We start from the raw sequence: 12,181 nt of genomic DNA, 5'->3' as shown, positions 1-12,181 counted from the left end.
TACTGGTTTATATACAGAAAGATAGATTTTAAGTGATTACAAGTAACGAGGCATAAAAATCGTAATTTGTTACAAGTAAATAAAAGGTAAAATATATCTTATATGTAACTTAACAAGCTAAATGAATTCAAAGCAAAGGTTTCTCTCACCACATGCTTTAGCTGTCTTACTGGCTGGAATCCTTTCAGCCAGGACCCCCTCCCCCAGTTCAGTGTTGATTGCCTTGTCCTTCAGTTGTTGTTGCTGCTGTGAGTAGAGATGAAGGGAGTGATGAGTTGGGGCATCTGTTCCCCATTTTTATATCTTTTCCTCCTCTTGAGAATCATCTCTAACTGGGGTTCAGGAGACAGAAAGTCTGTGTGACAGGAACTTCCAGCAGCTTCTTTGCCAAGATGTAAATTTCTCACTCACACCCTTTTTCCTCCCAAAGAATGGCCACTTAATCAGGTGATAGTCCATTTGGTTTTGTTGACACCTGGCTAAGACATCAGTTTGCCTTTTGTCTTTGAGGAACTGGTTTCTACCTGCTTTTCTAAACTTGGATTATGTCTCAGTAATGTTATACAGTAGAATCTTATAAGTTTACGTACAATGTTGCCACACATATTTTACCAGGACAATAATGATCAGCACATTATGAGTTTTTAAATGATACCTCACAAGCCATACTTTAAAAAGAATGAACATAGGGATACAGACTGTCACAATAATGTTACTTTATTGTCTGCTTTTTTAAACACTAGTTCTTCTTGGGGTAGTGTGCAAAAGTGAAGAATCAAAAAGAAATCAGAGTTGATCCAAACATTTCATAGGAGGGGTGTGGAAAAGCCAGGTTAGAAAACAGTTCAGTCACAGAAGGATGGCTTATCCAATTCATGTACACCAAGCTCCTTCCCTGCCCTTTTTTAGATAATTTCTAAAAACCACCTGCCCTGCAAGGCATTTCAGTTAGTATCTGCTCCATGTCATGTATTTTTTTTTGTGTGTGTGTATTATACTTGCTGTTTCCTTAGAGTGTAAACTTCAGGGCAATGTCCTGTTGTTTCAAAGATCAAAACAATACATTGAGGTCTGGACTTGCAATATTATGTCTTGGATTATTGCCAAAAAATATTATTTTTTGGAGGGACTAGTGATAGTTAAGGATCTGTGGCCTTTACTCCAGTTTTACACCAGCAGGTCTCTGTCATAACCAGTGGAGTTACTCCTGTTTTACATCAGTGTAACATAATGTTAGAAACATTAGCAAATTAGCAAAAGGATTAGAATTGTATTCTGTGTGCTTCTGGAAAGCAGTGTTTCTCATCTTCAGAGTGGAAAAAGCATTTGTTTCCAGCTGTGAAAAAGACATGAGACATCAGGTCTTAAAATCCCATACAGTTTGCTAACATTTTCCCACTTCCAGTCTGGCTGTTGACTTGAGAACTGTTAGCAAGCAGATTCACCCGGACACTCCGTTTCCTTTGCTCTGCAGCGATGACATAAAATAGCCATAATTCCATTTTAACGGGTGGTGGTAGCTGAGATATCATCATTATTAAAAATCATGTGGGACTGAAATTGTGGGTGAGATTGAAGGAAAAAGATGGTTGTGAAAATTACCTGGGTTTTAAAGCGTGAGTCACCTAATTTATTAAAATAGCTTTTCACATTTTGTAAATCCTCTCCAGTTTTGTGAAATTTGAATAAAGATAATGTTTGCTTTCCTGCTGTGCTTCCCTCTCACTGCAAATCTGAGAGTTGTTTGTGGCCTTTGCTGATTACAAGATTGTAGGTAAGTGTTAGAAAGTGTATGTAAAATTATACAGGAAGTTGCCATTTGTATTGTATTTTATCTGTTGTACTATTTGGCAAATAATGTATCGATAGAGCCATACAAAAACTGCTAAAGCTGCAGTATTAAGAACAAAGGCTGGGATATGTCAGGTTTAAGGGGCCTGAATTTCCTTGCACTTACACTGATGTAAATCAGGAGTAATGCCATTGAATCCAGTGCAGTTACACCCATGCAAAACAGGTGTAGATGAGAAGGGAAGCACGACATGCAACCTTATCTCTACTCTTGTGTGTATTATCCAGTATATATGTACTGACTTAGGATTTGTATGACAAATTCTTTTGTATTTTAATAATTTTGTAAACACCAATTTACTGTACCTTTCCTTCTTAACCATGGGTAGGGCTTTCCTTAGTTTCATAGCTTGCCCATCTAAGTTAGTTTTAAGGTTGTTAACAACCTCATCCACTGAATTACACCTAAGAAAGTCCATGCTAGGCAAATCTGTACATCTCTCTGTGACTGCAAATTGTTTGGGATTCTTTCCTTCCTTCTCTACTGACTGAATCAAAATACGTGATGGGTAAGCTGACTGATGAGATGAGCACCCATGCTCTGTAGGTCCACATTTAAAAATTTTAGCAAAAGACAAGCTACTGTACATTCCCAATATGTAATTTTCAAATGCTTGTAACTTGTTCAAGCCAGATTCCTCGGGAACAAGGCTATGCACTGCTCCTTTTTGAAGGCTGTTTCCATGCTAAGCTTCAAAATGCAATCATTTCATCTGTGCGGTTGTTCAAAAAATAGAATTCCATTATCCCCCATTCTCTTTGTGCTCAAAACTGGTGGAGCCATTTTTGCTCAGACACTCCAGATAAAAGAAAAGGAGGACTTGGGGCACCTTAGAGACTAACCAATTTATTTGAGCATGAGCTTTCGTGAGCTACAGCTCACTTCATCGGATGCTGTAGCTCACGAAAGCTTATGCTCAAATAAATTGGTTAGTCTCTAAGGTGCCACAAGTCCTCCTTTTCTTTTTGCAAATACAGACTAACACGGCTGCTACTCTCTAACTCCAGATAAAGTCACCCTTGGGCAGAGATCAGATATGGAGAATTTCAGCCCTGAAGGTGAAGTCTTAAAGTCGAGTGACTCAGATGGAAACCATTGTGCAACTTCAGAGCAGAAAATAGTCAATGCCCCACAGGAATAACTTTTAAAAAATACCTTATTTGACCACATAAGCACAAGGAGGCACCTAAAATTGAGCGCTCATTGTTCACTTTTAGAATTTCCTTCCTTTTTAAGAGCTTGGTTTTTCAATCTCCTTAATTTTGCATAAACACTGATATTTGGCAAGGAGCACCTATTAAGTAACACAATATTCAGGAGTCAAGTATTTACTCTTCCTGAGGCTGAGAGCTGGCACCCTGATATTTATATTTTTAATGTAGGTATAACTCAGAATTTGGGAATTTTGTAACAGTTGAATGAGCACTCAGAATTCTGTACTTACACTGTTTATGTGAGAGGGGAGAATATTCTGATGGCAAAGCATATCTTTTTGTGTTTCTACAACAGATGATGATAGCATCATTCTGACTATGTTCTTTCCAGTTATATTCACATACTAGATCAAACTCATCCCTGGCATAACTCCATTGTCTACAACTAGTTACACAAGGGATGAGTGTGGCCCATTCTGTCTTGTAACCTCTATCTCACGGTTACTTAGTATATTAGTCAAAACAAGGTTTATTATTGTAAGATACACAGGGATATCATCAGAAGCAAATTAGGCTATGGAGTGTCATGGGCAATAGTCACTCCACAATTTTAGACTTCTTTGTGACACCTGTAGTAAAAACGTGTGTTGATTTTCTAATGATCCAGGAGTCATGATTTCTTAAGAATGTCAAAACAATTGTACTAATAAAGAAAAGATGGTAACATGATAGAGAGGATATATTTACTTGAGAAGAATTGCATACAGTTCAGAAAATATTAAAATTAAACCAGAACTAATTTATTATATTTATATTAATAATTATAGATACTTGGTAGTTGGAATATATATTTCCCTGTAAATATTCACGATGGCCCAGCTCCATGAGAGTTGGAATAAAAATTCCATTAGAATGTTGTATAAATATAGCATGTCTTCTTCAGCTTTAGTAAATTATCTATGAGATTATCACAAAGAGAAGTTTCATGAGTTTGTTTTACATTATTTTGCTATTATAATACAATACTGCCAGGAGTCCGCTATGAAATATTTTAATGGTCTGATAATGGGGCGGAGAAGTAGGTACTCCTGAATTTTAGCCTTGGCTCTGACAGCAGGTCCTCCTTGTCATTATGGACAAGACTCCAAACCTCTCTGTCTCATTTTAAAAATGGGGATAATTCCTAAACTCTATTTTGTTCTTATTAAATGAGAATATCCAAAACGATGAGCTCAGCAGAATGGGACACCATCATTAGTGGTGTAATTAGAGTCTTACAACCAGGAATTGAATTGCCTCCAAAATGTAAAATCCTCATCTTAACAAAGACCTTGGGGTGTTGGCTTGGAGAGCCTACAAATTCAGCACTTACACGAAGCACAATAAAGCTGAGTGACACTGGCTTTTCTAAAGCACTGAAACAATGCTGTGTGCTTCTGGCACTTCAAAAAATAAACAGCAAGGAGCAAAGCAGGCTGATTCATTAGTCAGCCCTTGGAACATCACAGTTTTGGCTGATTGGCATGACCTTTCTGTTTATTCATGAGAAACGGTATTAGTTTTCTCTAAGGCTTTGTTTTCAGTGCTAAAAGAGCATTTTCATCTTGGGGTAACAAGCACAGATGAGCTATCCTGAGGTACAAACACAATGAAGACACAGTAAACCGCTGGATACCCCTACCAGGGATTGACCATGACAGGTTTACTTAGTGTTAAATTTAAAGTGCCTTATCTTCATTGTGTTTTTACCTTGGGATAGCTCATGTGTGTTAGGCTTTGTCTACACTGGCAAGTGAAAGATAAAACTTTTGTCATTCAGAGGTGATAAAAACACACACACACACACACACTGAAAGACAAAAGTTTCGCTGATGACAAGCGCTGGTGTGAACAGTGCTTTGTCGGCAGGAGCGCTCTCCTGCTGACAATGGTAACACTGCTCATTATGTGGAAATTTTTTGTCCACAAGAGAGCTCTCTCCTGCTGACAAACAGTGGCTACGCTGCACGCCTTTTAGCGGCATGGCTAAAAGCTGCATAGTGTAGACATAGCCTTTGTTTCCCTGAAGCAAAAAACACACCATTTTTAGCAGTGAAGACAAATTGCAGTGTTGCAAAGCACCATCGGACTAGGGTGAGGCACTTTAGCAAAATGCCCTTAACTCTGAGATGACCTGCAGGAGGTGGGAATAGTGGTATGCATGATGTGCACAATACAGTTCCAAAGGCTGCTGCAGCTTGCTTGTTCCTAGTTCCTCACTGGATACGTGACTTTGTTCCTACTTATTTATTCAACTGTTACTCATCGTGAGGTGTTGATCTGTTCCATTACAATACGTTCCTGCTTATGGCTGTTAGAAAACATAAACAGTATAAGTTTGACCGCCATCAGCCGGATTCCTCTGGAGGAAGCAAGTCTATGAGGATTCCCCTCCCTTAATGTAATGGAGAGCTCCAATTGAGCCATGCTGTCACTGATTCCTTTGCTTCTGTGACACTCAAAGGAGAGGTTTTTCCAACATAGCATGGTCGCGGCTGTTGCGGCCTCTGGCTGTGTTCTCTTCCCCCAGTTGCCACTCTACCTGCCTGATACTGGTTGTGTAACTTCCTGTCGGCATCTTATCTGAGTAGAAATGTGTCTTGAGGAGGGATTTGAATGAGAAGGCAGTGGCCTTGCACACTAACATAGGCAGGGCCTCCCATGCTTAGAGATGGAGTGGAAGAGAGCCCAGACTTTTGTGAGAGAGGCGGACAAACAAGGAGACAGGGCTGGCATCATTCATTCTCATATAATACCAGTGATGAGGACAATGTAAGTACCTATGTAGATAGAAACAGGGCAGGATATGGGTAGTAAGAAGAGCATCAGCTTGGGGAACAGAGAGGGAATTGGGTGTTGGACGGCTGGGCTCCATGGGTCAATCCTTTCTGTTTATGGTCTGATAGTGCTAAATGATTTTACTTACCTGTTGTCACAGTTCAGGGCAACTGACCTTTGTTCCCTTTCTGTGATCCAGAAAGGGCAGGCTCCCCAGCCATTGGCTTATTTGAGTGAAGACATGCGTCTCTCTCTCTCTTCTGACCTGTTATCTCCAGGCTGCACAGCTCTCTGACTATATTGTGAAATCACCCAGCAGAACAGACTGCCAAAATGGCCAGCCTCTGCACTTTGCTTTCTCTTCAGAGACTAATAACAGAGAAATTGTCAACAGTTAAAAGTCACCGCACAGCTCTTTCTGAGCAAGTACATTGTATTTGTAAGGTAAAAGCATTACACGGAAAACATGAAAAACAATAAAAGAACCTACGCATGGGCTAATAAGATTACCAGAGACGACCTCACACGAACAGTGGTTCTGGCATGTGAGCAGTCCTTAAAAACCCCACACAAGAGTTTTCTGGTGATTTCAAGTTCATAACCCATTTTTGCCTAGAACAAGAACACTCGTGAAAAGTTTAGTGTCTCCTGTATACAGTTAGGGGTTCTTTGATTTGGAGTTTCCAGGAGCAGACAATCAGTAGACAATCAGGTTCTCTCCCTAGGGCATAGCTTCAAAAGGTTGGCTTCAGAGGTGAGAATTTATTGTCCTTTTGAATGTTATGATGCTTTCCGGAGATTGCATTAATTCTCTCCTAGACAAGTTATGTACAGTTCCACAATAACACATAAACAATTACATTTTCAATATGGTGGACCCCAAAGGTATTCAACTTAAGGTCATAAGTAGGGCCCTACCAAATTCACAGTCCATTTCTGGTCAATTTTACGTTCAAGAGGATTTTAAAAATTGTAAATGTCATGATTTCAGATATTTAAATCTGAAATGTCATGGTGCTCTAACTGTAGGGGTCCTGACCCAAAAAGAGGCTGTGTGGGATTCACAGGGTTATTGTAGAGGGTCAGGGTATTACTACACTTACTTATGCGCTGCTGTTGACGGTGGTGCTGTATTCAGAGCTGGGCAGCCGGAGAGCAGCGGCTGCTAGTCAGGAGCCAGGCTCTGAAGGCAGCACATCACCAGTAGCAGCTCAGAAGTAAGGGTGGCCTGGTGTGGTATTTGCCACCCATACTTCTGTGCTGCTGCCTGCAGAGCTGGGCCCTCACTCAGCAGCCGCCACACTCTGCCCACCCAGCTCTGAAGGCAGTGCAGAAGTAAGGGTGGCAATACTGTGACACCCTACAATGACTTTGTGACAGCCCCCCTCCCCACAACCCCCTTTTGGGTTGGAACCTCAAGTTTGAGAAATGCTGGTCTCCCCTTTGAAATCTGTATAGTCAGTGGCAGATTAGTCGCTGGGCCAATGGGGTCCATGCCCAGGGATCCCTGCCAATTGGGGGGCCCAGAAAAATGGGCACCCCTGCACCCCGGCCCTCCGGAGGTGTGGGAGTGTGCCCCGCTCCACCCGCCCAGCACTCCTGCCAGGGAGTGGAGTTGGGGAGTAGAGTTGGGGTGTGGGGACTTGCCCCTCTCCACCCATCCAGTGCTCCTGCCAGGGAGTGGGTGGGCAGGGAGGGGCAAGCCTCCATGCCCCGACCCCATTTCCTCTGCAGGAGCACTGAGGCAAGCGGGGGGAACTGCAGGTGGTTGGGGTGGGGAGAGGCTCCCACTTGCTCTGACCCAGGGTCTCAGAAAACCGTAATCCACATCTGTGTATAGTATAGGGTAAAAATACACAAAAGACCAGATTTCAAGGCGGAAACCAGATTTCACGGTCCATGACACATTTTTCATGGCCGTGAATTTGCTAGGGCTCGAGTCATAAGGTTTAATTTAATTCAAAAAGTTTTATCCAGGTTATTATAGGAGATTGCCCCTTTTTGTCACACCTGTAATGCATATTCTTTCTGGAGGAGCAAATGAGAAATGGAATTCTGGATTTTTATCTGTAAATTGCTGCTTTTTTTTTTTAGAAGGTTATCATGTGTATATTACGCCAAGATTAATGGCAGAATTTATGAATGCTGTATAAAATAATACAGCTCTAGAAGAATTTAATGGGGATAATATATAAAACTAAACTGTGTGTCCAAGGTTATTAGGTTTCAGAGTAGCAGCCGTGTTAGTCTGTATTCACAAAAAGAAAAGGAGGACTTGTGGCACCTTAGAGACTAACCAATTTATTTGAGCATAAGCTTTCATGAGCTACAGCTCACTTCATCGGATGCACCAAGATTATTAGGAATAGTAATATCAGAGCAAATATATAATTCACAAACTAGACAAATCTTGAAACTAGGTCTTAGGTGAGAAATAGTGATCTAAAGAAATGATTTCCATGGGAAATGATCAGAAGACCTAAATGAAGATAGAATCAAAAGGCCCAGTGGGATCAGTCCCAAATGAGTCCCAGTATCTCTGGGTCCTGGCATTGAAACTTATTCTCAGTGGTGCATTTTTCAGTCCATAGCTCTTAAGCGGTGGCACACAGCAGTTCCTGTGTTGACAGTGAACATGCAGATATTCTGATTGTGCTGCAAGCAGCAAGTACTTTCTAAATTCTTCCTTTGGACTTCCAGTTGGACTTGGGATTTGCTTTCATGTCAAAGCCTATGTAATAAGACTTTTTTTATTGTATAGAACATTTTTTGCTGGGTACATGGCAATCCTATCCTGGTACCTCACTGCTGTTAATGACTCCTGGTGAGTTAACAGATCAGGAGCAAGTAGGGCAGGTCCACCCTGCAAGCGAAGATGAGATTGTAGCATGGGTAGGCATACCTTTAATCTAGCTAGCATAGATAACAACAGTAGTGTAAATGTGGTGGCACAGGCTTCAGCCCAAGCTAGCCGCCCAAGCACTAGCCCATAGGAAGCCTGGGTACATAATCAGGCAACTAGCCTGCATTGAAGCCTTTGCCACCATGTCCACACAATGCTATTGTTATTCATGTTCATTAGATTATTGTTAGCACAGTTATAGCCATCTGTGCTACAATCACACCCTCACTGGGAGTGTAGACATACCTTTAGAGTGCTGCTGTCACCAAGGAGCATGCAAGCATGTAAACGGCAACCTCATGTATACTATTTGCTCCCTACTTTGTGGTCTGCCAGACAGGGAGTTTTTACTCCTTTTTCTCTCCCCAGTGTCCAACAAGCACCATTTTATGGATAGCAACCTGCTGTACCAGTTCAGAATGAATTTCCGCCGGCGACGGAGGCTGATGGAGTTGCTCCCTGAGAAATCCCGTTTGATGCCAGAAAGTCACGACAGTCCCTTTTGCCTGCGCAAGCAGAACCATGACAACAGAAAGCACACCAGTTTTCAGTCAGGTGACTCCTTGGTTTTGTGCCTTTAACTTCTCCATTGTTTAACTTTTCCTTGAAGATGTGTGATTCCTAAAGCTTGGCCCCCTTCACTTTAGCATGAGGCCGATTTAGTTGAAGAGAAGTGCTCACTGCATATATCATATCCATTAAACAGGTTCTTCTGCCTGGTTGGCTTTTCAGAAAATTAGCTGCCTGGGTTGTTTGTTTGCTCTTGTATAAATAAAGGATTTCAGGTTTACATTTTTCCACAGGCAGAAATCAAGCAGCTTGGATGTTTTTCTTTTTTTTAAACTTGCTAAAAAGATTTTTAAAAGCAAAAGTGTTTTGGCATAAACTGTACATTGTAGTTTGGGGGGAAAGAATACCTGAACAAGTAATATACTACAATACACATTAGGAAGCAGGATGAAAATAGGAAGAAAGCAGGGGATAACTGCAGAAAATATTCTGCTTATTAAAATGCCTATTTCACTCTATTGTATTGGCACCTAGAAATCACAGTGATGGAAGCATTACAGAGAATTAAATTAGCTAAAATGATTCATGTGGTAATCCAACATATCAGAGTAAAAATATAATCTGCATGTACAATTCAAGTATTCCTGCTAGGGTGACCAGACAGCAAATGTGAAAAATCTGGACGGGGGTGGGGGGGATAGGAAAAAAGACCCAAAAATCGGGACTGTCCCTATAAAATCGGGACATCTGATCTCCCTAATTCCTGCAGCACATAGGTGAGCGTTCTGACTAGGCAGAGTGTGATAGTATGATTACACTATTATAAATGAAAGCATGTTCTGATGTTGTTATTTTAAACAAAGCAGGGGAAATGTGCCAAAAGAATCAAGACAATTTCCCTTTCTCTCTGTATTTTCTGTCTTCTTTGCACAGTGAGTCCCACCAAGGAGATAAAGATCGTATCAGCAGTAAGAAGGAGTAGCATGAGCAGTTGTGGCAGTAGCGGTTACTTCAGCAGCAGCCCTACCCTCAGTAGCAGTCCCCCAGTATTATGCAACCCAAAATCTGGTAAGCAGATGGAATTGGTACAGATTAGAGAGCATGCAGCTCTCTCTAAAGAGAGTGAGGGTAAATGAGTGACTGTTTGTATTTCTTTATCTAAGTTTGTCTTTTGAGGCATATTTTAAAGATCGATAGATTCACAGATTTTGTGGCTAGTCAAATCTTTATGATTATTTAGTTTGGCCTCCTGCATAACATGGGCCAGAGAACCTCACCCAGTAATATCTGCATCAAACCCATAACTTTGTTTGAGCTAGAGCATATCTTTTTAGAAAGACGCCCAGCCTTATATCCACTCTTACCTCCAGATTGCCATATCAGTTGCCAAACATAAATTCTTCTCAGTTACACAGGTGTGACTTTGCTGGCATTGAACGGGTGAGAAGAAAACTTAGGCTTTGGTAACCACCCGAGTTATTGTGTAAATAACATAGGCCAGAGCAAGCGTAGCAAATGTAGCTTTGAAGATGTTAGGGACAATTTAAACCCTTAAATTAGTTTAGATTTTACACTGCTCTGTGTAAGAATTTAAAGGCAGTCAAGGTTCAAGTTTATTTTCTTTTTAAAATGATTTCCTCGGTCTGACCACAAATGGAAGGTCAGCCATTCATTCATCCACGGCTAAGTTAAAATTGTTTGCACTTGTATTTTTATGAAAGGAAAAAGTAGATCAGGAAACATATTCTTTCAGCCGCTTTCTTTGCCCCAGAGGGAGTCTTGAAGGCCAAAGGAGAATTTCTTGCTCTCCTTATTACCATTAACTTTTTCCAACTTGATATTATTATGGCCTGCGTGTTCTGGATTCAGAAGTACACATGGCTGGCTGAAAATCAAAATGTTAATGGAACTTTAGGAGATTATTATTCACTCCTTATTCATGGCCACAAAAGGCCATGGTTTCACTGAGGTAGCCCTTTAAAAGGGAGAGTAGAACATGGGGCTGCCTCCTCAGTGTGATACAGAAAGCGGTTCTGAATGGAGGGGGAGTAGGGTGTTGGAGCAGGCTGGGGAAGGGGCCAGTGGCTATGTGTAAGCATGGACTTCAGTGGGGCTATTCAGACTTGAAGTTACTGATAGAGGGCCCAAAGAGGCCAGTGGCTGCTGTTCAAATCATGGACTGTTTATTCAGGTTCTGTGCAGGAGACGGGTGAACTTTACTCAGTATAAGTAGTAGAGATACAAAGAGTGGTAATTTTTTTTTTCTGGCTGTTAGAGCAGAGGTTCTCAAACTGTGGTCCGCGGACCACCAGTGGTCCGTGAGCTCCATTCAGGTAGTCCGCGTATAGTTCCCTCTAAGATGCGCACCTGGGCGGCTGAACACGAGAGAATGAAGGGCGACCCACCTAATTAGTGGAGCCGCGCAGGCGACCTGCTATTTAGGTGCCTGGACCCTGGAGAAGACGCACATGTAAGGTGAGGTGGTGGCCTGGGGGGAATAGCGGTAGGTGGGAGGAGGCAGTGGGGCGAGAAGAGGGTTGGCAGGAATTTGGGATGGGCAGGGTTGCGGCAGCCAGGGAAAGAGGCGACTTTCCCCAGCTCCAGGGCTGCGGCTGCCAGGGAGAGATGGCCCTCCTTCCCAGCCTTAGCGCTGTGGCTGCTGTGGCGGGGGAGACAGGGAGAGATCTCCCTCCTTCCCAGCCCCAGCTCGGGAGCTGCCGTGGCAGGAGAGAGAGAGAGAGAGAGACCCCGTCCTTCTCAGCCCCAACTATGTGGCTGCTGTGGCGGGGGAGAGAACCCCCTCCTTCCCAGCCCCAGCTCAGGGGCTGCCGCGTCTCGAGAGAGAGGGCACATCCGTCACATTAGAAAGGTAAGACTACTGATATTAAAATATGAGTTGTGTGCTTTTATTTGTAAAACAAAAGAAAGTTAATTATTATTAAGGGT

General features: G+C 42.1%; 1 protein-coding gene across 2 annotated transcripts in view; it reads left to right on the top strand.

Moving 5' to 3' along the window:
• DEPTOR (DEP domain containing MTOR interacting protein) overlaps nt 1-12,181 on the top strand; it is a 131,175-nt gene that overhangs the window by 87,199 nt on the left and 31,795 nt on the right. For both annotated transcript variants that reach the window (XM_084618168.1, XM_084618169.1), the window contains exons 6-7: nt 9,095-9,280; nt 10,169-10,303. In XM_084618168.1, the coding sequence (XP_084474294.1) occupies nt 9,095-9,280; nt 10,169-10,303 (321 nt within the window). The remainder of the gene's footprint in view (nt 1-9,094; nt 9,281-10,168; nt 10,304-12,181) is intronic.

The sequence above is a fragment of the Lepidochelys olivacea genome, assembly GCF_965140295.1.
Source record: "Lepidochelys olivacea isolate rLepOli2 genome assembly, chromosome: 2".
Classification (NCBI taxonomy): Eukaryota; Metazoa; Chordata; order Testudines; family Cheloniidae; genus Lepidochelys; species Lepidochelys olivacea.
Note: the sequence above shows the minus strand (reverse complement) of the source record. Positions and strands in the feature narration are given on the sequence as shown.